General features: G+C 31.8%; 3 protein-coding genes across 4 annotated transcripts; 2 read left to right on the plus strand and 1 right to left on the minus strand.

Moving 5' to 3' along the window:
• Window positions 1–744: 744 nt before the first annotated feature.
• On the minus strand, window positions 745–6,728 carry LOC106753784 (PHD finger protein ING2). Of its 2 annotated transcripts, XM_014635639.2 has the most exons (7): window positions 6,450–6,728; window positions 6,281–6,352; window positions 5,802–6,016; window positions 2,449–2,512; window positions 1,419–1,675; window positions 1,248–1,286; window positions 745–1,146 (listed from the first exon to the last, which is right to left on the minus strand). In XM_014635639.2, exons 1-7 carry the CDS (start codon window positions 6,493–6,495, stop codon window positions 1,033–1,035), a joined length of 807 nt encoding a protein of 268 aa, XP_014491125.1. In that variant the 5' UTR covers window positions 6,496–6,728; the 3' UTR covers window positions 745–1,032. The 2 variants fall into 2 exon arrangements, with proteins under 2 accessions (XP_014491125.1, XP_022633448.1); XM_022777727.1 differs by lacking the exon at window positions 745–1,146 and having other exon boundaries at window positions 1,265–1,286; window positions 1,371–1,675.
• A 6,612-nt stretch (window positions 6,729–13,340) lies between these two features.
• On the plus strand, window positions 13,341–14,707 carry LOC106753791 (NADPH-dependent aldehyde reductase-like protein, chloroplastic). Its single transcript, XM_014635647.2, has one exon. It carries the CDS (start codon window positions 13,730–13,732, stop codon window positions 14,519–14,521), a length of 792 nt encoding a protein of 263 aa, XP_014491133.1. The 5' UTR covers window positions 13,341–13,729; the 3' UTR covers window positions 14,522–14,707.
• Window positions 14,708–19,135: 4,428 nt separating this feature from the next.
• LOC106753919 lies at window positions 19,136–26,235 on the plus strand. Its single transcript, XM_014635803.2, has 7 exons — window positions 19,136–19,764; window positions 20,895–20,949; window positions 21,342–21,416; window positions 21,630–21,721; window positions 23,288–23,369; window positions 25,494–25,577; window positions 25,789–26,235. The coding sequence occupies exons 1-7, from the start codon at window positions 19,412–19,414 to the stop codon at window positions 25,900–25,902; spliced, it is 855 nt and encodes a 284-aa protein (XP_014491289.1). The 5' UTR covers window positions 19,136–19,411; the 3' UTR covers window positions 25,903–26,235.
• Window positions 26,236–26,517: the final 282 nt, after the last annotated feature.

A 26,517-nucleotide genomic window follows, 5' to 3' on the forward strand; every position in this document is an offset into this window, starting at 1 on the left:
TGCTATTTAAAAAAGCTTAAGGAGGAGAAAAAATTATGTTTCATTTTCTTATATTGGTTCATTTGTAAATGTGTATATTATGTACAGTTTATTTTTATCAACTAATCAAGTTCAACTAGACAGGCTAAAATGTTGCAAGATGCAGTTGAGTTTTGTTTGAACTTTAGTTAGTCTTAACTAGAACAATAGTATTATTTAGACATTTGTTCACTCTTTACCAAAAAAAAAAAACAAACTTAAATATTATTTGTAATTCAATCATTCAACTAAAATTTTAAATATTATTTAATATTCAACAACTCCTAATTAACTACCCAAAGAATTATTTAAAATACAACTAATTATAATTAAAACTTGAGTATTATTTAGAACACATCCACTCTTAACTAATTAACTTTATTAATAAAAGAGTGATAAAAAATCACAAAATTTTTGCTTATTAAAAATAGTAAAATGTCTTTCGACAGTCATGTTAAAGCACTATTATAGTTTGCTAAAGAAGACAAACAATATTCTTGTCAAATTTATATCATGTTAATTATTTGCATTTTGAGTCGAAAATAACAATAAAATAATAAGTAATAAAATTGTCTAGATTTAAAAGAAAATAATATATATATAGAAGGAGACAAAAATAAACAAAACAATTATCAAATATTTTAATCAATAGTTGACATTTATTAAATAGGAGACTCCAGTTTTCTCCAGATGGATGGGATCCGTGTCAGCATAGTTGCAAATGCGTTTTAGACATGAATTTCCAAGTTTGCAGTGAAGCTATCTATTGTTGCTTTCTCGTTTTCAACAATTTGGATATGAATTTTGTAAACATAATCTTCGTTCTTATACAACCACAGGCACATAATTAACTTTCTCCAAAATTAAAATTTGGAATCCTAGAGGACTTTATACAAGGCCTGAGTGAGCCCACTTGACCAAGCAATACACAAGACAAATAATTCGAAACTCACATATTATGTATTCACTAAAATGTGACGATTCTTTTGAATGCAGTTTAGTTCGTGCAAAGATTCATCGTTGACATTGGGGGAGTAGTATGCAAGTCGGACAATACCACTTTCCCTTGAACCTTGTCTCCTGCGTTAGCCCAACACACGAATAGTGGAACCATTCACCTCCTTGGCACTATCACCAAAAACAGAGAAAAACTCAGATTCCAATTAACCAAGGCTACAGACCAAAAAGTCAAGAATAGCACAAGATAGAGAAAACTAAAATGTACTTACATTTTCGTTGTCACACGCAATCATATCCCCGAAAGATACCTGAATGATCAGAATAGAACTGCCTCAATATTCTTGTTTCAACATTTTAAGCAAAAAAAACGACAATATGGCATAATTGCTCACATGGAAATTTTATAATTATGTTACATATTATGAGCAATTAATCTGAACCTGATGACAAACACAGTATGTAGGTTCATTTGGATCAATGGGTTGATCAACATCCATTGGGGTAGCATACTCTTTCTTATGACTTCCTGGTGGAGGCATTAACTCAAAGTCCCTATCGCGCTCCCGATCCCAATCTCTATCCCTGTAATCAATTCTCTTTGGCTGAGGAGTTATGTATATGGGCTTGCGCTTTTCAGCTTTAGGGACTATAGGCAATGGGGGCAGAATTGCTGGTTCATCCGGTGGTATTTTACCCTCTGATTGAATAAAATGAAGCAGAGGAAAAAGGCGTTAAGAAAGCTCATGACTAGATATATACCACAAGAATCAATTTTGTTTCGATAAACAAAAAAATTTAGAAGAAAGAAAGCGCATATAAATGAAGAGTTGAAGTCCTCAACAAATATACCAAGAATGCAAGGTGAATTGTCTTTAAAAAACAAAAAAAAAATGTATCTTGGCATACCACGGACTCTGTAGATCTACCAAAGCCACCGAAAAGATCATTAGAAGAATACCACAAAGGAACTTAGTGAACATCTGAATCTCAGATGAACTCAACAAGCAACAATCGACCAACAAAGACCACAGAAATGTTTCCCCTAAATTTCCAAAAGATATTCGCTTGTGCTTTGACACTTTCCTTCTATATACAGCAGGCTATTTATACAAGTTCAAAAATACCCCAATTATGCACTGTCCCACGGTCTACCTCAAAAATATATTTTTCTAATTGGCATCAACCGAAACAAAACATTATTAGGTATTTCTGAGGAAATGTTAAATAAACTTGCTGCTTTTAGTACAGATTATTGTTTCATTGGTAATGGCGAGAAGACATGACTACTTCCTTTATAGATATGTTTATTGTACTATTACACCTGATCTCTTTACTGGCAAACTTAGTAACCACGACTATATAACAGTAAGAGTTGCATATTATAATAATTTTTAGGGTTAATTTTGAAAATACAAGTTGTACATACAGACAAAAAATAATTCAGAATGAAAATTTACTAGAATATTTTACCTTGCTTTAAATCTTCAGCAAAGTTGTTTAAATCCTCATCAAGTCGTTTAACGTGGCTATCTATCTAAAGCAAATACAAAAAAGATTGGGTAAGAACAATGTTCCTTCTATGCACAAGAGGCAAAAGGCAAAAATCCACATGGTTTCAATAAGTATAGTGCACATGAAAATCAATTCAAAGCAACTTTTTTCATAGTAAAAGTGAATATAGGATCTAAACTTAGCATTAGAAAGTAGCCTTTTAACATAATAAAATTGACTTGTAAGATGAGATTTGTTCTCACTTATATATTATAATGGTCATATCTATAGTTGATATGGGATCTAAAACACTTTCCTCACACCAAGGACTGGAATTCTAACGCATGAAATTACATAATTGTGAGTGATTCGTAATGATCTGATAATGCGTCTAATAAACTTCGTTAGGATAAGCTTTGATATTATCTTAAAAGTGAATTATAAACATAACTCAGTCTCACAAAACCCACTTGTAAAGTAAGATTTCTTTCTACCCTTTTATACTTACATATATGTAATTCATGTGGAATCTCCAACGCATAGAACCCTGCTCTTACTATCTACTGTCATGAAATGCCGACAGACATAACAGAAAATAATAAAAAGATTCCAAGACAAGAACTACAAGGATCTACGATAGTATCTCATTAAAATTAAAAAAAAAAGAAAGAAAAAACTATAACAAGAAAAATGATCTAAAAGAACTTCTAGTTCAAGGAAATGAATCAGGAGAGTAGATTGACAAAATATTTCATAAGTACAACCACGATAGTCAAACTCAATATTTTCCAATGACTCAATAACGAGTCACAAAATTGTAAAACATGGTATAGTAACTTGAAGCACAAGATTCAAAATGATTTATAAAATTATTAAATGTATATAAATTCTTATATTTGCATCTAATATAATAAGAGAGAAAAAAACCTTTATGACTCACAACAAGTACTTAAGCTTAAATTCATATTCATAAACTCTTAACTTCATAAGCATAAGAACGTCAATAATGAAAACTCCATATAGAATTCATAAATGGCAATCACTGAAACAAAACAACTAAATATACTGCGCTAGTTTAGTGCATAATGCACTAGCTCCACTGAATTATGCCAACTCTAATGCTTGAAGAAAACAGAGAAAGAAAACTGTAAAAACAGAAGAACAAAAAATAAGAGATGCTGTTGCTGTTGGCGCGGAGAAAATGTATGACTCAATAGCAAGCTCTCAAGGTGGAGGTTTGCGCAACTAGTTTTAGGAGTAGGGAAGGTTAGCCATTTTAATAGAAAACCTTTGGGTCACATAATTGAACAAAAAACTAAGACAATGGATGCTGTTCCAGTTTTGATGATTTTCGGACATTATGTTTAAAAAAACTGTTTCGTATGTTGAGCTTTAATGTTTTAACCTTTCAGAAGCCCAAAAAGGAGAAAAATAATCAGTTTTTACCCATGAAATAGAAACAGAAAAACATGTTTGATTTCACAGAATAATAAAATCATTCAATTCTGAGTTGAGTTGTGATTTTGGCTACCATGAGTAGAACATATTAGATAAGATGAAATAACTATGCGGAAAAGCTGATATAAAAAGAAAAGGCAAATCTTTTAGAAATAAAGGCATCATCATACACCGGAATGAAATAGAAACAGAAAAACATGTTTGATTTCACAGAATCATAAAATCATTGAATTCTGAGTTGAGTTGTGATTTTGGCTACCATGAGTAGAACATATTAGATAAGATGAAATAACTATGCGCAAAAGCTAATATAAAAAGAAAAGGAAAATCTTTTAGAGATAAAGGCATCATCATACACCAGAATGTTAAACTTATTAGGACTACTTTGTTCATTGGAAATGCATTTCGAACCTTCCTTAATCGATGAAATACAATTAGAATTATTCAGAAGGAAGCAGAGTGATCTGATCTTCAATGAATAAAGCATCTTTGAGGGGAATGGAAGGTAGAAGTTTAAGGTTTATAAAATTCCAAGAGAAAAATTATTAAAGCATCGAAGTATCAGGTGAAGACTGGAACACTGAATAAAAATAAGGAGTACAAGTGAAGTTGTGTTCAATTTAAATCACAGTTGGCAAAGCGTAGTTGGTCATCCCCAAAAATGCTATTCCGGGATAGAGAATACTATTTTTAAAATTTTATCTAGTTTATATACATACAAAATCTCAAGAATGATAATTAACAATAACAAATCATGTGTGTCTTGAACAAAATATACAATTACTAACAAAAGTCAAAAGCAAGTTTCATAAATAGTAATAATCAATCCTCATCTTCTATATCCAAGTCCTTCTCTATGATTTTATTTTAACTAATACAACATGAGATTTTATGTTTGGAAATTGATATCCCAAAAATACCAAAATATCTATAATAAAACGGACAATTTTGGAATCAACACATAGCACTGCTATCCCATCTGTTATGTCCACTTTTTGCCACATTACATTCACTACACCAAATTGCTATACTACAATAGTACCTATAGGGCCAGGGCTGCTCCCCGCTGCCACACTGGCAGAACTCTCGCTAGTGACTAAAGTGTGCTTTAATTTAACAGTTATTGAAGAATTCCGTCATTTTCACAACTATTACAAGTTACAACAGAATATTTCACTCCTGCAAATTGAAACCTCATAAAAGTCTTAACATGTTCTGTAAACCAAATATTTTTTGGAATCATCACATAGCTCCACTATCCATTTGCTTCGTCCAGTCTTCAATATGCTATTCTGCTACACTAAACTGCTTTGCTACGAAAACCCTTATAACCCTTATAGTGGCCAAGGCTGCTCTGCATTGCTACACTGCTATGGTGGCATATCAGCGTGCTATTTAAGTGTGCCAGTTATTGAGGAACTCCATCAATTTGGCAAAATGTTGAACTCCGTTATACTATGGCCGAGATATAAGGTTTTGTAATATGTAAATGAATCTAGAGGCAAAATGGCCCAATCCTGTCATTAATGCATTGGATCTCCTGACATGGTGGTGAAGTGCACCACACCTCTTAAAGAAGCATAATGTTTATAATCTTTTTGGGGTAAATGTCATAATCTAAGTACATTAAGACCTTCTCTATTCTGTAGATACTATTCTATAAAAATATCTTATTCACCAAATGTAAAGCACTTTTTATGTTGCTTCAATCGTGATGTCAAGCTTCATCACCATTGAATCATTTTATCATTCCGTATCAGGTTTGTCCATTAGAGAAATATATAGTACACATTAAATTCTCTTTCCTAAATCCCAATCTATAAAAGTCTCAGTTAATGGCACAACAATCATAGAAATAGAAAATGAAAGCTCACCAGGTCATACGCTTGTCGCGCCAACAAAACCTTCTCAGTACATAGACTCAATGCACTATCCTGATTTCCCTCAATTTCTTTTCGCATTTTCTCAAAAGCTACATCTTCGTCCTCATTACCATAATTGTTATTATAACTGTGGTGCCCCTTCTTAGAGCCATGTGAAGGGAACCCCAAACAGTACTTTGTCTGCTGCCTGGTTTGGTTTATCATAGCTTCCATAACACAACAAATAAAAATTAAATTAATAAATATTAAAAAAGTAACTTAAAGGATACAGTGATAGTAAGATTAAATGTTTCACTTAATCTTTAATTAATTTACGAGTAGATATGAGAAAAAAGGATAAAACATCTTATCAAGGGAAAGAAAATTTATAATATTTCTTGATTCTAAAAAAAAAAAAAACCTTAAGACAGATAAAAAGGAGTATTCACCAACAAATGGAATATAAAATAAAATTTCTAGAAAGCAATTACATTGGGATCGTTCATCGAGTTCGCGGACAGTGTTGAGCAGCCTCTGAAGTTCAGCGGGTAATGTGCTGGCATCTGTGGGAATAATGGGAAATTCAGCAGCGGAATCGAAAAACAACTCAAAGAAAAATAGCGAAAATAGTAAAAGGAAAAAGAAACAAAAGGCAATTACACTCCAAATAGTCATCTACATAGACTCCGGTACGTGCAATTGCCATGTTGGTGGAATGATTATCGCAAGTGGTGACGGTTAGGGCTTCCGATTGCGAGTCTCAGAAGAAAATAGCTTGTTCAGACAAAGAGAGAAGAAAGATTCGAAACGCTGTCGTATGGCGTTGTGAGGTTTTCGTTTTATAATCAAAGCAAAAAGTTATAACGAGAGGAGCGGATCAGCACAATGACAGTTGTTTGTTGTTAAGGCGGGGTTCGTTTGGATTTCTTTCTCCCTCTCTTGCGGTTTAGAAAATGGAAAATATAAAAAAGTTAATATATATATATATATATATATATATATATATATATATATATGTCATTTTTACTTTGTATGGATTTGAAACATGTTTTTTAATATAACTATCATCAATTCAACCTTAAAATAAGAAATGAAGAAGAGAATACTTGCAACTTTTAAGAGATAATAGTATACAAGATATTTTGATATATTTTTTAATAAAAAAGTTCATGAATTTTTAATAAAAAAAAATGGAGTAAAGTGTTACATTTATGCATTAAAGAAAGAAGAATACAAGTTTTAACAAAAGGCTTAATAGCATGTTGTTCGTTATATTTATAGTGATAATTCAGTTTTTTCTTTATTTAATTTTACTTCATATGATTCCTATATTCTTTCCAAATATTCAATGTGATATAAATTTAAATTATTGCTATAAATTGAAGGCCTAATATTATCATTAAGCCTTAATAAAAAATAAGAAGAGAATAGTTATGTAAATGAATCCATACGAAGAAAAGGAGAGAAAAAATATCTAATTTGCGTTAAATCTTATATGATAAAAAAGCAATTTCTCCCATTGTTAAAATATACATTAAGTTAAATAAATTAGTAAACATAAAAGCTAAAAATAATAAAACATTAAAAATTAGAAAATAAAAATATTATATTTAAAAGGAAAATTTTACTTACTATGCACATGAAAAAAATAGCTTTTATAATCATTTAATACATGAAAAAAAATTATTAAATTTGAATTATATTATAAAATTAATTAAGTTCTAAGTCACCTGTAAATTTAGATATTTTTAATTGAATATCTGCTAATTATATTTTACTCCATTTTTATACTTTTTTAATTGAGTACTTGTAAAAAAAAAATTTAACTAGCTGGTGTGATTATTATAGTGTCTGGTCACTTTACTTATTGTTTCTGTATACTAATAAAATTAAATATTTTGTAATTAATATAAAATATTTGAAAGTGAATATGTAAAATAACAAATGAATTTTATTATTTAATATCATTTTATATTGATCACAGAAATATCATATTTTTAACATATGAAAAAAAAGTAAACAAGATTATTAAACAAGAAAACAATCATGTCACCCAATTAAAAAAAATAAATAAATTTCAGGTACTTAATTGAGAAATGTAAAAATTTTGAGTATAGATAAAAAAAATTAAAGGCTTAATTAGTTGTTAGACATCCATTTTTAGGACAATGTATCTACTTGATATCCACTTCTAAAAAATTTCAATTTTGTCAACAAATAATTTAATATACATTGATCAAGTCATTTTTTATTCATGTCGTTTAAATCGATAATGTTGATTTATTGTGCATGTTGACTTGGATATTTTGTGATGTGGTGACATTTTTTTTGTGATGTGTAATATGTAGGGCATTATGATGTGGAAATTAGGAATGCTTAAAAAAATAAAAAAAAATGAAATTGGTATAGTGGTAAATTACGGATTGACAAAACTTTGACCAAAAATGAAATTATGGATTCGATAACAAATAGAACAAGAGAAATTGGGATTCAGTTCGTAGAGAAGTGAAAGTGAAGAATCATAGTTGCATTGGCAATAAAGTAGATTGGATTGAAGATACACTTGTGTTAATGTGTGTAATAGGGTGTGTCGAGTGTTTTTTACATTGTTGTGTGTTTTTGTAATTTTACGTGTAATGTGATTGTGTGTGTTGTTTTAGGATTAGTATTTTATATGTTTATTGTGTTTTTATATTATACGTCTTTATAATTTTGTATATAAGGTGGTGGAATGATTATGAAATAAGTTGACAATTGTAGTCTCCCATTATGTTTGATTGTGTTTTTATTATGGTCCCCTATTTAAATTATGCGTGAGACTATTTATGATATGAAATGTAATATTTTTCATATTCTTTGGTCATTCCGCTTTTAATATATATATACACACACACACACCATGTTTGAGGCAGTACCAAAGTAATGTTTCGTAATGGCAGAAAATTTGTGAATAATGGATCATTGAAATACGATAGAGAAAGTAGTATGTTTGTCTATGACCCAAACAAATGGAACTACTTTGAGATATTGTCCATTGTGACGGAGATGAGTTATGTGAATGTTAAGGAGTTGTGGTATTCATTAGGTGGAGGTTCTTTGTTGGAAGGAAGGTTGGAACTATTGTCTAATGAGAAAGGTGTTTGTCATATGGTGAATATTGTCACACTCAGTGGTTAAGTAAACTTGTATGTTGTACACAAGGTTTTTGAACATCACACAATGAATATGTTGGAATATTTTGCTGTTGAGGGTGATTGTAATGAGAATGGTTTAGAGGAAAAGGGTGAACCTGAGGTTAGTTTAGAGGCAGAGGATGTACCTGAGGTTAGTTTGGAGGGAGAAGGTGTACTTGTGGTTGGTTTGAAGGGAAAAAGTGTACATGAGGTTGGTTCGGAGGGAGAAGGTGTACTTAAGGTTGGTTTGAAGAGAAAGAGTGTACATGAGGTTGGTTTGGAGGGATAGGGTGTAACTAAGATTGGTTTGGAGTGAGAAAGTGCACCTGAGGTTGGTTTTGAGAGAGAGGGTATGCTTGATGTTGGTTTGGAGGGAAAGGGAATACTTGAAGTTGGTTTGGAGTGACGGGGTGTACCTGAAGTTGGTTTGGATGGAAAGGCTGATTGTCAAGAAGAAATTAATGGAGAGGGAGATGGTCATTATGAAGAACAAATTAATGGGGAGAAAGATGTGCAGTTTGAAAAGGGTCATAATCAGGATAACATTTATCTTAGTAGTTGTAACGAGTATGAACATAACGTTTTGAGCGAACATGATTTAGTGGATGTTAGTATTAATGGAGATGAAGTTGAAGATGAATTATGGCAAGATAATGTCGAAGTTGATATTGGAACTGGGTTATCCATTGGAATGTCATCTTACATGATAGAGGTTTGTCTGACACTCAATGGGAATATGAAAGAATTTTGTGTAAGTTGTCAACCGCTTGACCTTGTGATTAGTTTAAACAATAAATTTTTTTCAAGTGATATTCAGAACATTCGCTATGGTGTTTTGGTGAAACTTCCTCTTTAATGAATAGTCGTCTAATATGGGAAGCTCTTACATTTGAAATTTAAATGCAACTATACGTTTTTATAAGAGAAACATTAAGAGAGAATAAAACAATAAGTGTACATATATTTTTATACTTGTCCACTCTAACTAAGCTACCTCTAGTCTCCTCTAATCTTAGAGGGTTTCACTATAATCTTTAATAAGATTACAACTAATTATTCTCATTACTCCTAATATCCCCTGATACGCTGCCTGATTGAGTTTTACCTACTCCTGGTTTTTACTAGACAATCCTAGTATCCCCCAATATGTTGCCTAGTAATCCTTAACTCTCCCGAGTTAGACAACAAGTGTTTGAATTCTCTTCAGACTTTGCAATCAATATGATTGCTTACAAGCCATTAGACAATTACTCTCACAGAGATGATATATGTTCAATACATTGTTGTCTACAAACTTGCTACATGTTTTTCTATCTACCTACAAATAGTAAGTTGATATTATAGTGAATCTTGAGAATGTTTCTCGACGTTTTCTTTGTCTCTTCTTAGATATTCTCCTTTTGATCTTGAACTCTATATTTTTTTTCTCTCAACGGTGTTGCTTTTCTTATGATATTATCTTTGTATACTACTCTCTTTATTCTTTTTTCAAGTCTTCTTTTTATTTAAAGGCTTCTCAAAAGATATCCGTTAGACTTGAGCTTTTGCCTTGAATCTTGTGTCTTCTTTGTCTTGTTGTATGAAGCAGCAATTGATTAAAGTCAACTTGTTAGAAAAAACTTCTTTTTTCAATACTTTGATAGAAGTAGGTTGTATTATTCTCTTGGCATGACTTCTGATGGAGAGAACATGGTTACCTGAGGTAAAGAGTTGAAGATTTTGAGAAGGGAAGAATAGAGAAAACGCTTGGTTTGCTAGAGATCTCGAGGGTAAAAGTGAAAAGATAGGGCGACCCTACCAGTATTTATAGGTGGTAAAGGTGGTTCATCAAGTCCATCTGGAGTGTTGAAAGGGAAGAGATTTGATGGTTCAGGCATCGTGACGTTACGATTTCACCTTTTCCCGCCCATTTTTTTTACAGTCGAGACGCTTCGAGTTCTGTTCTTCCCGCCATTTTGTAGGTACTAAAGGGACATGATGTTTGATGTCTATCAATCCATGAGATAATATCGAACCGATTGGTTAAAGATTTCAAAACCCTACACAAACTTCAAAGATTTTTGTTAGAACTTGGAGAACCTATGTTACTGTGAGCTAATAGTTGATTGATCAGGGGTGGTACCAAACTAGAAGACATCTCAAAACCGTTCGATCCCGACAACCGTTAAGTAAAGTTAATACGTAATTAATGTCACAACGACTACTGTCAAGAGATTAGGATTTGCATTAATGATCATTAAAAAGTAAATTAATTGATCATTTTCTTATAAATTCTATAAATAGGAATCTAATGTGGAAGTAAACTCACTTTTAACTTTTTATTAAATTATAAAAGACAGAAAAAATTCTAACATAAACGTCATAATATATTCTACATGTCATCCCTGTATCAATTGGTCAGCTATTAGCCCTAGAGGAACAATTATGAATAATCATTTCTAAAACTTTTATGTTATTATTAAGTAGAATCAGAATATGTTAATTAGTTCGAGTATAAAGGAGATGGTGCAAGCAACCATGCTCACTCGTTTTGCAATTAATTTAATATATGTCTACAAAATATAATGATGGGTCCTCCTAATATTTTAATTCTAAATTATTTTTAATAATAATATTTTTATTTTAAAGATAACTTTTATACTTCCAAAAGTATATGATATTTTATTTTTTCTATCGTAAGTTGCGGTGACTTATCTTGGACATTTTCATAGTTTCGTTTTTTAATTGAGGTGATTATGCAAATGTTCTTAAAAATGCAATATACACTTCACTCATATTTGAAAAGAAATACAATATGTTTTATTTCAAATATGTAATGAAATTCAAGAAATGATTAATAATAAAACAGTGTGTTTGATTGTTGATGAAGTTGGATATAACTCTAATACCATTCCATCATAATTTTATCATTCAAAATATTTAGGGTGAAGGATACGAGAAAGCTAAATAATATGCATAGATAATATAATGATTTCCAAATTATTCATAAAAAAATATCCTTATTTATATTATATTGTTATTATTCATCAATTACAACGTATTCGTATTGTTTAAGAAAAAGTAGTAGTTGATGTACATGTTGCTACTTTTTTTTTTCAAAATTTAATAAATATAAGTGTAAATGTTGTATTGTTGCAATTATAAATTACTTATGTGCCTAAATTACAAAATTGACACTTTAATTAAAGTAAAAGATATTATATGAGTTTATTTCAATTAATTCATAGTTGTTATATTTGAGATGACAACTCAAGACTATATAAATTTAACTATATTCATCATCGTTTTAAAAATAAAAAATACATATTTATTTTCGTCTTCCATATTTAACAAATGTAAGATTTGTTTTTAGTTAATTGGGGGAATTTCTTCACCATGTTTTCTTCTTGTAATCCCATATTTTTTAAAATTCTAATTATATTTTGTTGGAATTAATAGAAAAATATATTTTAGATTATGAAATCCATAAATATTTTGAATCCTTAATAAAAATTTAAAATAAAAATTTAGAAAATAATTCAAAATACAAATTTCATTTAAAATTTTACAGTTTCTAATGCAATCTATAATATAAATTTGTAAGAAATTCTTATGTATAAACTACAAGATTATACAATCCTTAATACAAATTTATATTTTGATTTGTCCAATTCTTATAATGTAAATTTAAAAAATGATTAAGAATGTAAATTATATTTTGAATTATACAGTCTGAATCTAAATTTATATTTATACGATTCAAAGAAATTCAAAATACAAATTACATTATGAAATCCGTACTACAAATTTAAAAAAAAAATCTATAATGTAAACTATATTTCATCTTGTATAATTCATAAAGTAAATTTATTTTCTGAATAATATAACTCACAATATAAATTTGAAAAACAATTTTAAATGAAAATTATATTATATAATCCTTAATCTAAATTTGAAAGTCAATATTAAAGGTGGAAAGTTTTTAATAAGAGGTAACTAAGTCATTTCCCAAACTATAAGAATAGGGAAAGAAAATATGGGATGCAGGAACAAATCCCCTAATCTCATCTCTCCGTCTTATATTAATATTGGTTTCATACTTTATTAAGAGAAATTAATTATTCGCTTTTTTTCTTTCCCAACACATAATCTTTCTCATTTCTTCTTCACTGTCTTTCTTTCGCAGGCACAACTCATTTACTTCATATTTTATTTTTAGTTCATCTTTCGCAAGCACAATAACATATTTTTGTATTTTTTTTATACAAAAATTTTAATAAAATAAAAACTTAATACAATAAATTAAACATTTATAATTAAACTTAATATTTTTGAAAATTCGAAGTGCAATTAAAAAGGTTGAAGGTATCGACCACGAAGCATTCTTCTCACTGTTCCAATTCCGAAACTCAGAATCCACCATGTTGCTTCCCTTCAGCGACACCGCAAAAACATCAAATCTCACAAGCAATGACGGAAGAGGAGAAGAAAAATGAGAAGAGAGCGATAAGGAGATGACAAAAATGACGGAAGAGGAGAAAAAAAATGAAAGAAATTAGAGAGTGGGGTGCAATAATTAGGGTTTCAAAAAATTTTAAATAGAAGTGAAAGGAATCTTTTAGTGGTCAAAGAATCTTATTTCTTCGTAAAGACAGGTAAAAGAGAAAATTGGTGAAGAGCAGGAAAACTGGTCTAGAACTTTCCAACCACCTTCAAATTCTGGGTATAAAGAACACAGGTAAATTCAGCAAGTTGAAGACCACAACAAAATAACGGAATAACGCAAAAATGGCCACCGCTTCCCAAGCTCAACCCCAACCGCTTCCTCTTCAAGACCGAGTCGCAATCGTCACCGGCTCCTCGCGCGGAATCGGCCGCGAAATCGCGATTCACCTCGCTTCACTCGGTGCGCGAATCGTCATCAATTACACCTCCAACTCGTCCCAAGCCGAGTCAGTTGCCGCTCAAATCAACGCCAACTCCGCCACGCCGCGTGCCGTCGTCGTCAAGGCTGACGTGTCCGAACCGAGCCAAGTCAAGTCCCTCTTTGACTCTGCCGAGCGCGCCTTTGACTCGCCGATCCACATCCTGGTCAATTCGGCAGGCGTCCTCGACGGCACGTACCCCTCCATTGGGAACACCACCATGGAGTCCTTCGACCACACCTTCGCGGTGAACACGCGCGGCGCGTTTGTGTGCGCGAGGGAGGCGACGAACCGGTTGAAGCGCGGTGGCGGGGGGCGGATCATTCTGGTGACGTCGTCGCAGGTGGCGGCGCTGCGGCCGGGGTTCGGTGTTTACGCTGCGTCGAAGGCTGCGGTGGAGGCGATGGTGAAGGTGCTGGCAAAGGAGCTGAAAGGAACGCAGATCACGGCGAACTGCGTGGCGCCGGGGCCCATCGCAACGGAGATGTTCTTTGAGGGGAAGTCAGAGGAGACTGTGAATAGGCTCGTGCAAGAGAGTCCTTTGGGGAGGCTGGGTGAGACCAAAGACGTGGCTCCTGTTGTGGGGTTCTTGGCCACTGATGCTGCAGAATGGGTCAATGGTCAAATTGTTCGTGTCAATGGCGGTTATATTTAATCCACTTCCTTCACTTCATTTTCATCCACTTTCACTGAACATCGAAATAACATGCCAGAGTTCACACACACACACAGAGTATAATCTCACAATTTCATCGTTCTTATTTGTTTTCCTTTTCTTATGTTAGTTTTATCTATACTTAAAAGTTGAAAGATCCATTCGCTAGTAAACTTTCATCAGGTCTTTTCTTATGTTTCCTATGAACTACCATGAGATGTCCCATACAACACAAGAAACTAAGTCAATGAATGGTTAAACTAAATTCAATGGAAGCAACCTTCAAGATTTGATAAAATAATATACCTTTCCGTGTAGTTCGTCAATTCTTGACACCAACTTCTGTGACTGCAATTGAAAGATAAAACTCAAGTATTTTTATTTTCAATAGAACAAATTATTTCTCTCATTTTGTGTATTCATGTTTGAAAACAAAATTTGAAAATCTGCATTGCAAATTCCTATAAATATCCTCTAATTATTTATCCAAACATTGTTTAAGCAATTAAGAATAAGTTGTGATTAATACTAGGTGCTTCCGAGCTTGTGCAAGTGTTCTATCCAGTTGTTTCTTTAAGTACAATTGTGTATTGTAGTTGGGATGATTGATTATCCCTGTGGTAGCCCACACAATTTTCATATTATCATTGTTTCATCTCATTACTTCCCTTTCACTTCAATTATAATATGCTCTGCATTCTATTATATATGAGAAAAATTCTCCTACATTCATTATTCAATTCAACTTTCAACAAAAACTCAAACCAAACACACGTTCAAATCTGAGTGCTTCTACTATTTTCAGTTAATTATAGTACTTCTAAATATTACTTCATAAATGAAAATGTCTGCAAATATAAGAAAAACAGAGCAAAAGCATTGAAGTACTAATGTAACTTTATTGTTTTTAAACAAAGTCAATGCAACAGTTAAAGTTAAGAAACTTTTTTCCTATTAGATTTATTTGAACTTGTTTTATACCAATTTAAAAGCTTCGCAGTCACAATATAATCACAAACATAAACCTGAACATGAATCTTCTGAACGGACATATAAGGTATAATACTCATGAATTAGTGAAGAAATAATCCACTTAAAAAAGGAAGTTAAAATATGATAATAAGTTTGTAATGGTGGCGAATCTTTTACGACAGCGATTTTTCCACGACGGTTAGTCTTAAGGGCGACGAGCCTTCAACCGTAATAGCAAACTTTTAACATACAGTATACTTAACTGTATTAAAAATAAAATAAATTCAGTATATTTAAACTGAATTATTAAATATTTAAATATATTTTAGTAAAAATAGTTTAAGTTTTTTTTAGTATAAAAGAGTATAGATAAACTATAGTTACCGTTTTTAAGAAAATTGTACTCAACCTTATTTAGGTTTCAAGAGAGATTTACCCTTAAGAACTAGAACAGAAGAGGAAGAATACCACAATTGGGCCGAATTAAACATATTGGTTTGGGATAAAATCAATTGACTCTTTTTATACATTTTTCTACTAAGTTTAAGCTATTTGCAGTGAGACCACCTAATCTACCTACCTCAATAACCCTTGAAAACATAAGTCAACAAGAGAATTAACCTAGATCGTCAAGTGTTAACAAGTTAAGCCCTTTAATTGTCTTTATTTGGGTGTAGAATGAAGCTCTCGACTATGTTCTATATTTCCAAGTTGACCCTGAAAATAATGTCAAATATCTCGAAGAAAGAATCTCCTGTGAGGAATGAAACACATAAATCTTGAAAATTTTTTATGATTTTGATTAACTTAATACTGATTCCCTTAAATCAAGGATAGAAGATAAAAATTGTGAAGATTAAGGGAAACTACTTTCTTCACCTATAAGTAGCTCTTAACTCACTATTTGGAGGCTCATACATTTTAAATACATCTAGCTTAAGAGTAATCAATGTCTTTTGTTGGAGTATTTTTGACGCTTATCATGGACTCCTATAAAATTGTGAATAGACAGTACTTAGTTAAAAAGGAAAATGTATCTTTAACAACTTTTTTTTTTTTTACTTTTTTACAACTACTTATGTGACAACTTGTGATTGGTCTGTTTCAAATATACGAACCAATAAAATAGTGACACATAATCTTTTGTTAAAAAGTTATTAAAATATCATGGTCCAGTTAAAAAAGTGCTATAAATGAAAACATGAAACAATAAACAATGTTCTTTTAAAAAGGTGTTACTATTCAACATTTTTTTAAATATCTATTATTATTTTTTAATATTTTATTAACTAATAATTTAAAATGGATTAATATTTGAAAAAAAAAACATTATTTATTTTGAGACCAAGAGACACTGTTTTTTTAAAAAGCATTATCTATTGTCATACTTGAACATCAATAGATAATGCTTATTTAAATAAGCATTATCTATGATTTATTTTTATTTTAAGAATTAAAAAAAAATCTTGTTTATCGGAGTGTTAGTCTCCTTTGCTTCCTTTATCTTCTTCTTATACGTTCTCTCCTTTATTTCTTCAACCTTCTCCTTATGCATTCTCTCCTTTGCTTCTCCGACCTTTTTTTCCTGAGTTCTCTCCTTTCTTTCTCCAATCCTCTCCTTCTCCATTCTCTCATTTCCTTCTCCAGTATCGTTCATTGTGTTCTCCTTTACTTCTCCTACAAACTTTTTCACATTCTCCTTTGTTTTTCCTTTCGTGTTCTCCTTTGGTTCTCCTCTTTTGTATTTGGTTTGCAGTCCTATTTTATCTTTACTTTAGGTAACATCTCCTTTTTAGTTTATCATGAAAAGTGTTTCATTTCATTTTAGTTTTCCATATGAGGTTTGATAACCTTAATAAGGTACTAAAGTTGGTTCTGTTATGGTTATTGATTCTTGCCATTGTTGCATAATACTTTGTCTTGATGCTTGATTTGGTTGGTAGAATATGTGGATTGAGTTCACTTATGTTTTGGGTTTGACTATTTTCTTAAACCTAATAGGCACATGACTTGATACTTCCTAGCATCACAAAATTATCAGAAATTATTATGATACGAGAATGTGAAATTGGATCCAAAACATTCATACATATTATTATTGTGTATTTCAATGGACAAAGACAATGTCAATAGTGAGTAAAACTCAACAAAAATTCCAAAGTCTTTTCTCAATGCAGGATGGATAGAATTCAAAACTTAGAGAAAATATGGAGGAATTTTCTTATTTCAAGAGTTTTCAAGTCAACCACGAAGATATAAAAGCAGAGATGAACTTTTATACTATTTCAACACGAGTTTATAATCACATAAATAGCCTTAAAGGCAATGTCTAACACAACATAACATAAGTAACCTACTACCTAATTATGAATGACACTATTTTCCAGATATTTTGTCTAAATTTAGTTCATTCTGAGTATAATGATAATAAATAACAATTAATGATCCAAATCTTGGTTTTACGTTTACTCCCTTACTTTAAAACCAATAGTCTTTGTTCTTGTATTTTTTAAAACTACAAACTATAATCACTAGAGCTATAACTTTATTCCTTGTACATATAGTATGATTATCTTATGAGTTAGCTAAGTACTAGTGTAAAATTAATAAGACATATAGTATGATTATGTTATGATTTGCTTTCTCTTCATTCACATTGGTTGGAATAATTATGTTTTGTAGTTTTATTTAACCATTCCTTTCATTTACTTGTAGTTTTATTTATAGTTTTATGTACATATAGTTTTATTATGTACATATAATTTTATTTATAGTACTTGTATAATCACAATCTTAATTTACTGGAACTTAATCTTGCTTATCAAAAAGACATCTTAAAAAGGGTAAGATCATTTTACATTCTTTAAAGATCAGGTTTATATGTTGTGTGTATATTTATATATTGACTTGTAATTTCTTGTTCTAAGGATGCATGTCCCTTATACTAGCTTATATAAAGGTATTTAGAGTTTGATGCTCTTTCTTTATTTTGTAGGTTTTTTTCCTATAAAAAGGAAGATAGTAAAAAAATCACATGCACACGGATTAAAGAATAAATATATATTGTATTTGAGTATTATAGATTACCTTGAAACTTGTATCTATATGTTTTGTGATTGATTAGGAGGATTCTCTAAATAATTTCCATTCTCATCCTTTAGATACTTATTTATCAGGCTAGTTATAAAATTCTTAAGCTACTTACCTACCTCTTTTAATACATAAGTCTTGCAACATTTATCAACATTAAAAGTTTAACAATTAAAAGAAATATTAGGAGAAAATTCTTAAGCTACTTAGTCACCTCTCTTAAGAATAAGTCTTGCAATATCTATCAACATTAAAAGTTAGCGATTAAAAAAAATATTAGTAGAAAAAAGCTTGGAAATTATAACACATAATTTAAAATAAGTAGATTTAATTAATGTATATCATTCCAAATAAGCTCCTTATAGGCACTCAAACTCGATTATTTCCAATTATCACACGTTATATTTATTATTATACAATCAAAAAAAAAATCACTCGACGACGGTATTAATTGTTTATGACCTCAAATAATAAAAACTAACAGACGTTTAAATTAAAGAAAAAATAGAGTGGAATTTTGTTTACTTCAAATTTATGAGGTGATTTTAAGTGGCATATTTGTGAATTGGGGTGAAAACACAGAGGATATTCGGAAGACAAGATAATGTGTGGTAACGGGTCTTTCCGTGGCCAGAATGAATTTTGTTGGGTCATTTGTCCTTTTCCTGCAAAAATCAATGTTTCAGTTTTTCAAGTTTCTCTCCGACCTATAATGGGGTCTCCTTGTTCAATGATCTACCAATAAAAATATCTCAGTGTTTGTGGCAAAGTTTCAGCAGAAAGGTACAAACTTTCCAAGTTTAAAGGAGAAAGTAAGTGAAGGGTATTATGGCACAGTTCACTACGCAGGGTCGGCTCAAGTTGTTCTTCAATGGGGAGGGCGTGTCTTCTATTTTGGATCAGAAAGACCCTTTTCTCTACAAGTGCAGATCAGTTCAGACCAGCGAGCGAAAAACAAGGTGCATAGGTTCTTCTGCTAGGATTTATTATGCTTCAACATCATCTTTGTGTAACAAAAGCAACCGTTGTAATGCGGGGGCAAGCTCCACTGCTGGCAGTGGGAGTGTTCATCATGAGGATGATGATGAAGATGAGGACGATGATTTTGATGAGGACGATGATGTGTTTGACGGAGATGGCTTGTCTTGTTTCCGTGGTTTGGTTTTGGACATAGCTTACAGGTTACTTCTTTCTTGCAAAATTTTGCATTTCTTTTGCTGTTGCTGTGCATGTAAAGTAATAATATTTGTGCTCTTTACGTTTTACAGGAATTGGGAAAGTTCATTTGGGGTTTTACACATCAGGGTGGTCTAATGCTTTTATAATTCCTATTTCTGTACTTTGTTGATTCTTAACCTTTTCAGCTGGTTTGATAGTAAGGTTTTGGTAGTTGTTGTATCTCTAGGAATACTGCCTGACTTGGTGCTTCGGGAGTTTTGACAAGTTGTTGATTGTGATTTATTGTGCTATTTGGAGTGATGGTAATAAATAATTCCTTTATTTGGGGAAGTCTCCGTGGAAAAATTATAAAAACAGTGGGTTTGATTTGTTGCCATTTGCCTAACAGAAGGATTTGTGAGTATAGGGAGATGTACAAATGCATACTTCTGCCATCAATGGTAGATCCATTCCTTAATTTTTTTAGCTTTACACATTTGCCACTTTAGTTTGGGCTGGACTTGACTTCCTCAAGAGTAAATTCATGAGGTGAGGATTCAATGTGGGATTTCAACACACTCCTGTCCAATGTCAGGACTATGATTGGTTTTAATACCATTTTAGGTTTGAACTGAAATGAACTCATCCCCAAAAGGCTAGCTGAAGAGGTGAGAATTACCTAAGTCTTTGTAAGAAGCTCTTGTTTGGTCATATGTATAGTTGATGTTAGATATCAATGTGTATTTTATCTTTGTGTGACTATTTTTATGACATATTTGTTGTTTGCTTGGGGAAATTCAGGATCACTACCAAGGAACATTTTCATTATTTGGGATGTTAGTTCTACACACACACAGCTTCATATTTATCACTATTTATTTGTTTATTGTTTTTTCAATCAAGATAAGTACAAAAATCTATATTGATAATGAGTTGGTCAACGCTGCATGCTTTTGAAACTAAGTGGTGTAAACACTTCCTGCCAGTTATCGATTTTTCAGGGATGAAATACTGTATACTTTATAACCTCAGTGTTTAGTGTGTGTGAATAGTATGAAATAGTGACGATTTATTTTCTCTTGTATAGTCACCAATATCAAGACACCTGCTCAGTTGTTTGCTTATGGTTCTGACTGCTGTCATCCTGCTCCAGGCCAGTAAATGTCGTAGGCTGGAAACGTGCTATATGTTTGGAGTTTATGGAGAAGGTCGGATATTTCGCTCAACTTTTTTTTTGCTATGTTAATTACAGTGTGCAATAAGCCTATTTAATGTATTTTATCATATTATGATAGACATGAATATGTGTAATGTTAAACTAAATCAAACTAATCTTCTTAATGAATTGGTGGGATTTCTTAATGCATGTATCATTTCCAAAAGTGGGGTGTATCTCTGAACCAAGCTTGTAATCCTTTTCTTTTTGGTTCAATATGTGTAATTTGAACTTGATTTGTTCCCCAGGCCTGGTGGTCAGTTTGCACATACCAAGATACTGACACATATACTGATTCCGGCTACAGCTTTTGACTCTATTTCTTCTTTATTTTAGACAAACATTGAAATGTGGTTATTTTGTTTTGAAATCTCACTTTTCCAGGCTGATGTACTGGAGTATTATGCTAAGACAGTGAACTCCCCCAGTGGATCTTTCTATATACCAGCTGTCTTAAGGGTATGCACAACATAATATGCTTTTGGTTTTTATTAATATTTCTGGTGCTTCCCATCATTGCAGTAAAACCGGTGGCTCTAATTTAATATCAACATGTATATTTTGTATTTTATCATAATGATTGTTAAGCAAATGGTTATTGCTGAAAATTTTTGTGATTTGCCTGGCCCATTGAATGAGCTCAACTTAGTTTTGTTTTGGTGGTTGGTACAGGTTCCTCATTTACTTCAGGTTGTTAAAAGAAGAATAATCAAGAACAATCTTAGTCGAAAAAATATACTATTTCGAGACAATTACACCTGTCAGTAAGTACTCTGTGTTGAACTTTATTTTTTAACAAATCTAAATATGTTTAATTTCTGTCATTCACCACAACACAACAGAAATATTGTTTTTCGTACTGCCCCTAGCCAGGGTTAAGGAGGAGAGTTGTGTTAGGCCATTGATGGCCAAAGTAAACTTGCCGATATACCAAACATATCAATTGGCCAAGTTGAATAGTCAATCAAAATTACTGAAGGGAATTTAGGGGTCTTCATATGTGTGTGTGTGTGTGTGTGTGTGTGTGTGTGTATATATATATATATATATATATATATTTCTGTAGAATTGATATTACTAAGATCCATGCAGCTCCTAGACTTTAAGAATTCGACTGTGTTAGGAGTTAGGACAGATTGGAAGTTGCTTGGAAGATGAAAGAAAAGAAAAAGTGGTTACTACAAGTTAACGAAGAGAGATAATAATAAGGGGTTAGTTAAATAGATGAGTTGGGGGAAGTAAGGGTTGGGTTGGGAGAGGACTTGTGAAAATGAATTTGAAAGAACCCAACAAGGGCTTGGTCGATTGTGAAAGGTGGAACTAGTGAAGGAAAGATCTTTCTCCTCGTTCTATCCACTTTCGGTCAAGCAATAAAACCATGTTTTTCTTTGTTTTGAATGCTGGTTCCTAACACCATGTATAGATATCTTCAGAATTGCAAGTACAGCCGTCCATGGTATTAATTAACAATTTATTCACGGACAAGACTTTAAACCTGGAAAGCAATATAAGGCCAACTTTGTGATAAGCTGAAGTACATACACCTGTAAAAAGCTCAACTGTGGCCATGCTTTCAGTTATGCAATTTAAGTTGATGCTCACATTACACTATCGCAGTAAAGAAGACCTAGAAGTTGTTTTTACATTTTTTCCTCTAATAGGAATGATTCTCCATTTTGTGGGAGACATAAGACCTAGAAAAGAATTCCCTCCTTTACTTTCAGATGTAAAAATAAAACTATTGAAGTGAGCATCAATTTTCTGAACTTTAACCTAAATCCAACTTAATTTTACCTTTGGTTGGGGGTGGTTCGAATATAAAATTCTTGTTCCCCAATCTCTAGTTTGGCACAGCAAGATTCATTCACCTTGTAATTTATGGGAATAAGTATTAGAATTGGGTAGTGTGAATTGTATGCATAAATTGTTACTTGTTCCTTATGGAAGCCCTTAGCTAGCATGAGTCTGTTCATTGCTCCTATAATGAAGAGCCATGCATAATGGATGTAACCCTTCTCAACATTTCATGCTTGTCGAGTAATTATGACAAACCACAAACAAAATCAGGCAAGAGAAAACAAAGACTTCATTTAAATGGAATTGAGCAGAAAATAAGAGAAAGATCTTCCTCCAAGTATCTTGCTATTATTGTGACTAACCTAACTCCTAATAAATTATCAGTCAGAAGGAGATTCCTGTGTTTTACCTTTAATTTTAGCTTTCCTATGAAATTACCTTGAGCACAAGGATGCAAAGGTGTTCTTACCTTAGGTAATTAGGTTAGTTCAGATAAAAATCCTTGCACTGATATGATATGACCTTCTCATCAGGTATTGCTCTTCACGTGAGAATTTGACCATTGATCATGTTGTGCCCGCTGCGTTAGGTGGAGAATGGACATGGGAAAATCTAGTAAGAATCTTTTATGCATATAGATAATACTGCTGGAAACTACATAATAATAAACATGTTCCACTTTCTAAGTTTCCAAGATTCATCATAACTTAAAGATAGTTTTATTATTAGCCTAATTATCCTTTCTTATAAATTGCGTCTTATATTTACTTGTTCTATGTAATTGTTTTGTATATATATCCCTGGGTTTAGTGTGTTTTTCACTCAAGCAAATTTCAGACAAGTATTTTTATCCTCCCTTACCTTGTGTTTGGACTTGGAATTTCATAGTTTCTAAGACATTCAAATACATTGAATTTAAATTAATCTAATTTTAAATTATTTAATGTTTTAAATGTTTTGTTTAGACAAGACAATTCAAATTTAATGAATTTTAAGTTTCTTGTTTGGATAAAGTATCTCAATTACCACCAAAACAGAAAATTATTTAAATATCAAATATATAAAAAATGATTATTTTTATAGTCGGTCTTGGTTGATATTGTTTGTCGGTTGAAGTTTGTCAAGATTTTTTTAAGTGATATTTACTAAACTTTTACTTTATTGACGTTAATCGACATTGTTTTTAGTTGGAGTTGTGAACAATTATTTAAGTTAACATAGTTAATGCTATTTTTATAATGCTGATGGTTGGAGTTTTTTTCTTCCAACTTTTGAAAAAATTTCCCTGTTGACATTGGTATAAAAGCGCAACCCTAATTGTTGGCAGAAAGTTTTCCAGTTAACATTAGAAAAGAACCTAACAAAATATTGACAAGAAATAACATCTTTGTTGATGATAAAAAAAAAATCATAGCAAACACTGACAAAAAGATAATCATGACAGACATGAATTGAAATTTTTTTAATTCATATCAGCTAGAAAATAACATTGACAGAAAAATTTAATTAATGTCGAGCAAGAAATAATAGTGTCTACAACTTAAATTACAAAATAAATTCTATTAACATCAATAAAAAGAAAACAAAAACCGACCATGTCTCATGTCTCATGTCTCAGCCTTAGTCAAGATGATGTTCAAAAGCAAAATCGAGTTGAAAGAAAAATACAAAGAGCAAAATGTGAATTTGAAGATATCAAAATTTTCAAATTCTTATTTTTTAAGGTGGAAATTGAAATTCTCTAATTTTAAATAATTCAATTACTTTAATGAAATTATAGAATTTCAGTTTCCTTTGAAATTCCTTACCCAAACGTAGGCTGTTTTTCTGCTTCTGTTCACTGTTCATTATTTGCTATTCAATTTGGAAGTCGGTTATTGTACTCATCATTGTTCATGTTTGTCAACATTTACCTCTATTCTTCAGCCCCTATTGTGTTACCGTGGTTGAGAGTACATTCTAATGGCTTTTGGACCAAGTCCAACCTTTGATCCCAGTAACATTCTGTTAGATAATGAATAAAAAGAATACTTTTGATCAAAACAGCTTAATCGAACCATATTTTATGGCTGTGGTCCATACTGGTAATTCTACAACAATTCTCTCATTCTATGCTAGGTAGATCCTGGATATTGGATTCTGGTGCTTTTGATCACATTGCTAGTATTCCTCCTCTTTTCTCAAAATTTTCATCCACCAAATGCTTCAAAGGCTAAAGCCATTTTGAATTAGTCAAGCTATACCTCTTCTTTCATTAACTTTGAATTCAGTTCTTTTTATACTGGAAAGATAATTGGCATAGGCTTTTAATCACATTTACTTTCTATCTTTAACCTCCATCATCTACCACTGGTGCTATTTTAGGATCCCCTGACCTTAATTATGGATTAGATCACCTAAAGTAAACATTTTAAAAATATTATTGCTCATCTCTCATGTTTACAAATTTTTGAATGTGAGTCTTGTCATCTTGGGCAACATGTTCGGGCTACTTTCCTAACGGAAAATAGTCAATTATATTCTTTTTGTGCATGAGCTTTCACTAGGTAAAAGTATATTATCTACTTATTCTGTCAAATGCATCTTTTTTGAACAATCCAGTTTTGTTAATCATCTGATTTTGAATACTCAATAATCAATAATTTCTTCCCAGCCACAATAGGTGTTCGTTACTCCCTCGTTACTTATCAGCTTCTTCCTTTACATATGGATCTAGAACTCAGTATTTTCTGATGACAGGTGACTGCTTGTGCCAAATGCAACTCCAAAAAGGGTAAAAAAACTTTGGAGGAGGCAAAAATGAAGTTGATTAAGGTCCCAAAGGTACCACCTACTTAACTAGCTACAACACAGTTGCTTTCTTCCCATAATTCATGAAAGAGCAACATAATGGCTACCAAGAAGGAGTTGCCAATGTTAAAATTCCAACTTTCACTTACGTTGTTGAATTGAAACATAGTACCTATTTCAACGTATTCAGGCTTTTTAATGTTTCCATTTTCACGATTAAGTGAATGTTACTCTTGTAATTCAGGCTCCAAAGGACTATGACATTCTTGCCATACCTCTAACTGCTGCGGCCCTGAGAATGCTGACATTAAGAAAGGGAACACCTGAAGAATGGCGTCAGTATCTTAGGTCTCCTTGAGTTAACACTCGGTGATAGCTGTATAGTCCTGCATGTCATGAAAACTGAATTTATCCTTGGGCACCCCCCTCCAGAATAACTACAAATTGAAGAAAGAAAAAAAAAATATTGATTTTTAGGTTCTTTTAAGATACTTCAACTTTGTAAAGAAATTCATTGTAAACAAGGCCTCCAAACCTATGCATATTAATTCCTGTCTGAATGAAGTTACATATTAACATTGCCAGACCTTGTTCAATTTGGAGGATTTGGTTTTGTAGCTACTTGTTGGTGCACGAATTAGTATGTGTGGAAGTCTTGATGGAATGCAAATATTTAACTAATCTATACTCAGATTTCACTCGTCTCATCTATTTTTTTTGTCTAACTTAGTGATTTAGAATTGGTTTTCATAAGCAACTATCTCATTGTAAATTTGAATTATTCACCACCAGAAAATTGAAATTTGATCATAATGTTTTCAAGATATTGTAATGGGGCCACATTGTGATTCCTTTAGTGAACCTAGGCTGTTGGAAGATATATGTCCTGAGCTAACCTAGGCAACACAAAAATGAACGGCTGATACTGATTTTTGAAGTGTAATGCTACTGACACAAGTTTAAATTCAAATGC

This window comes from Vigna radiata, unplaced genomic scaffold, assembly GCF_000741045.1.
Source record: "Vigna radiata var. radiata cultivar VC1973A unplaced genomic scaffold, Vradiata_ver6 scaffold_7, whole genome shotgun sequence".
Classification (NCBI taxonomy): Eukaryota; Viridiplantae; Streptophyta; class Magnoliopsida; order Fabales; family Fabaceae; genus Vigna; species Vigna radiata.

Excerpts from the sequence above, each read along its gene's own strand:
- LOC106753784 (XM_014635639.2), bottom strand. The coding sequence starts at position 6,495 with ATGGCAATTGCACGTACCGGAGTCTATGTAGATGACTATTTGGAGT. Across the intron at positions 2,513-5,801 it reads CGCGACAAGCGTATGACCTG|ATAGATAGCCACGTTAAACG; the intron begins GTGAGCTTTCAT and ends TATTTGCTTTAG. Across the intron at positions 1,287-1,418 it reads CATACTGTGTTTGTCATCAG|GTATCTTTCGGGGATATGAT; the intron begins GTTCAGATTAAT and ends CTGATCATTCAG.
- LOC106753791 (XM_014635647.2), top strand. The coding sequence starts at position 13,730 with ATGGCCACCGCTTCCCAAGCTCAACCCCAACCGCTTCCTCTTCAAGAC.
- LOC106753919 (XM_014635803.2), top strand. The coding sequence starts at position 19,412 with ATGGCACAGTTCACTACGCAGGGTCGGCTCAAGTTGTTCTTCAATGGG. Across the intron at positions 21,722-23,287 it reads CGAGACAATTACACCTGTCA|GTATTGCTCTTCACGTGAGA; the intron begins GTAAGTACTCTG and ends CCTTCTCATCAG. Across the intron at positions 23,370-25,493 it reads AATGGACATGGGAAAATCTA|GTGACTGCTTGTGCCAAATG; the intron begins GTAAGAATCTTT and ends TTCTGATGACAG.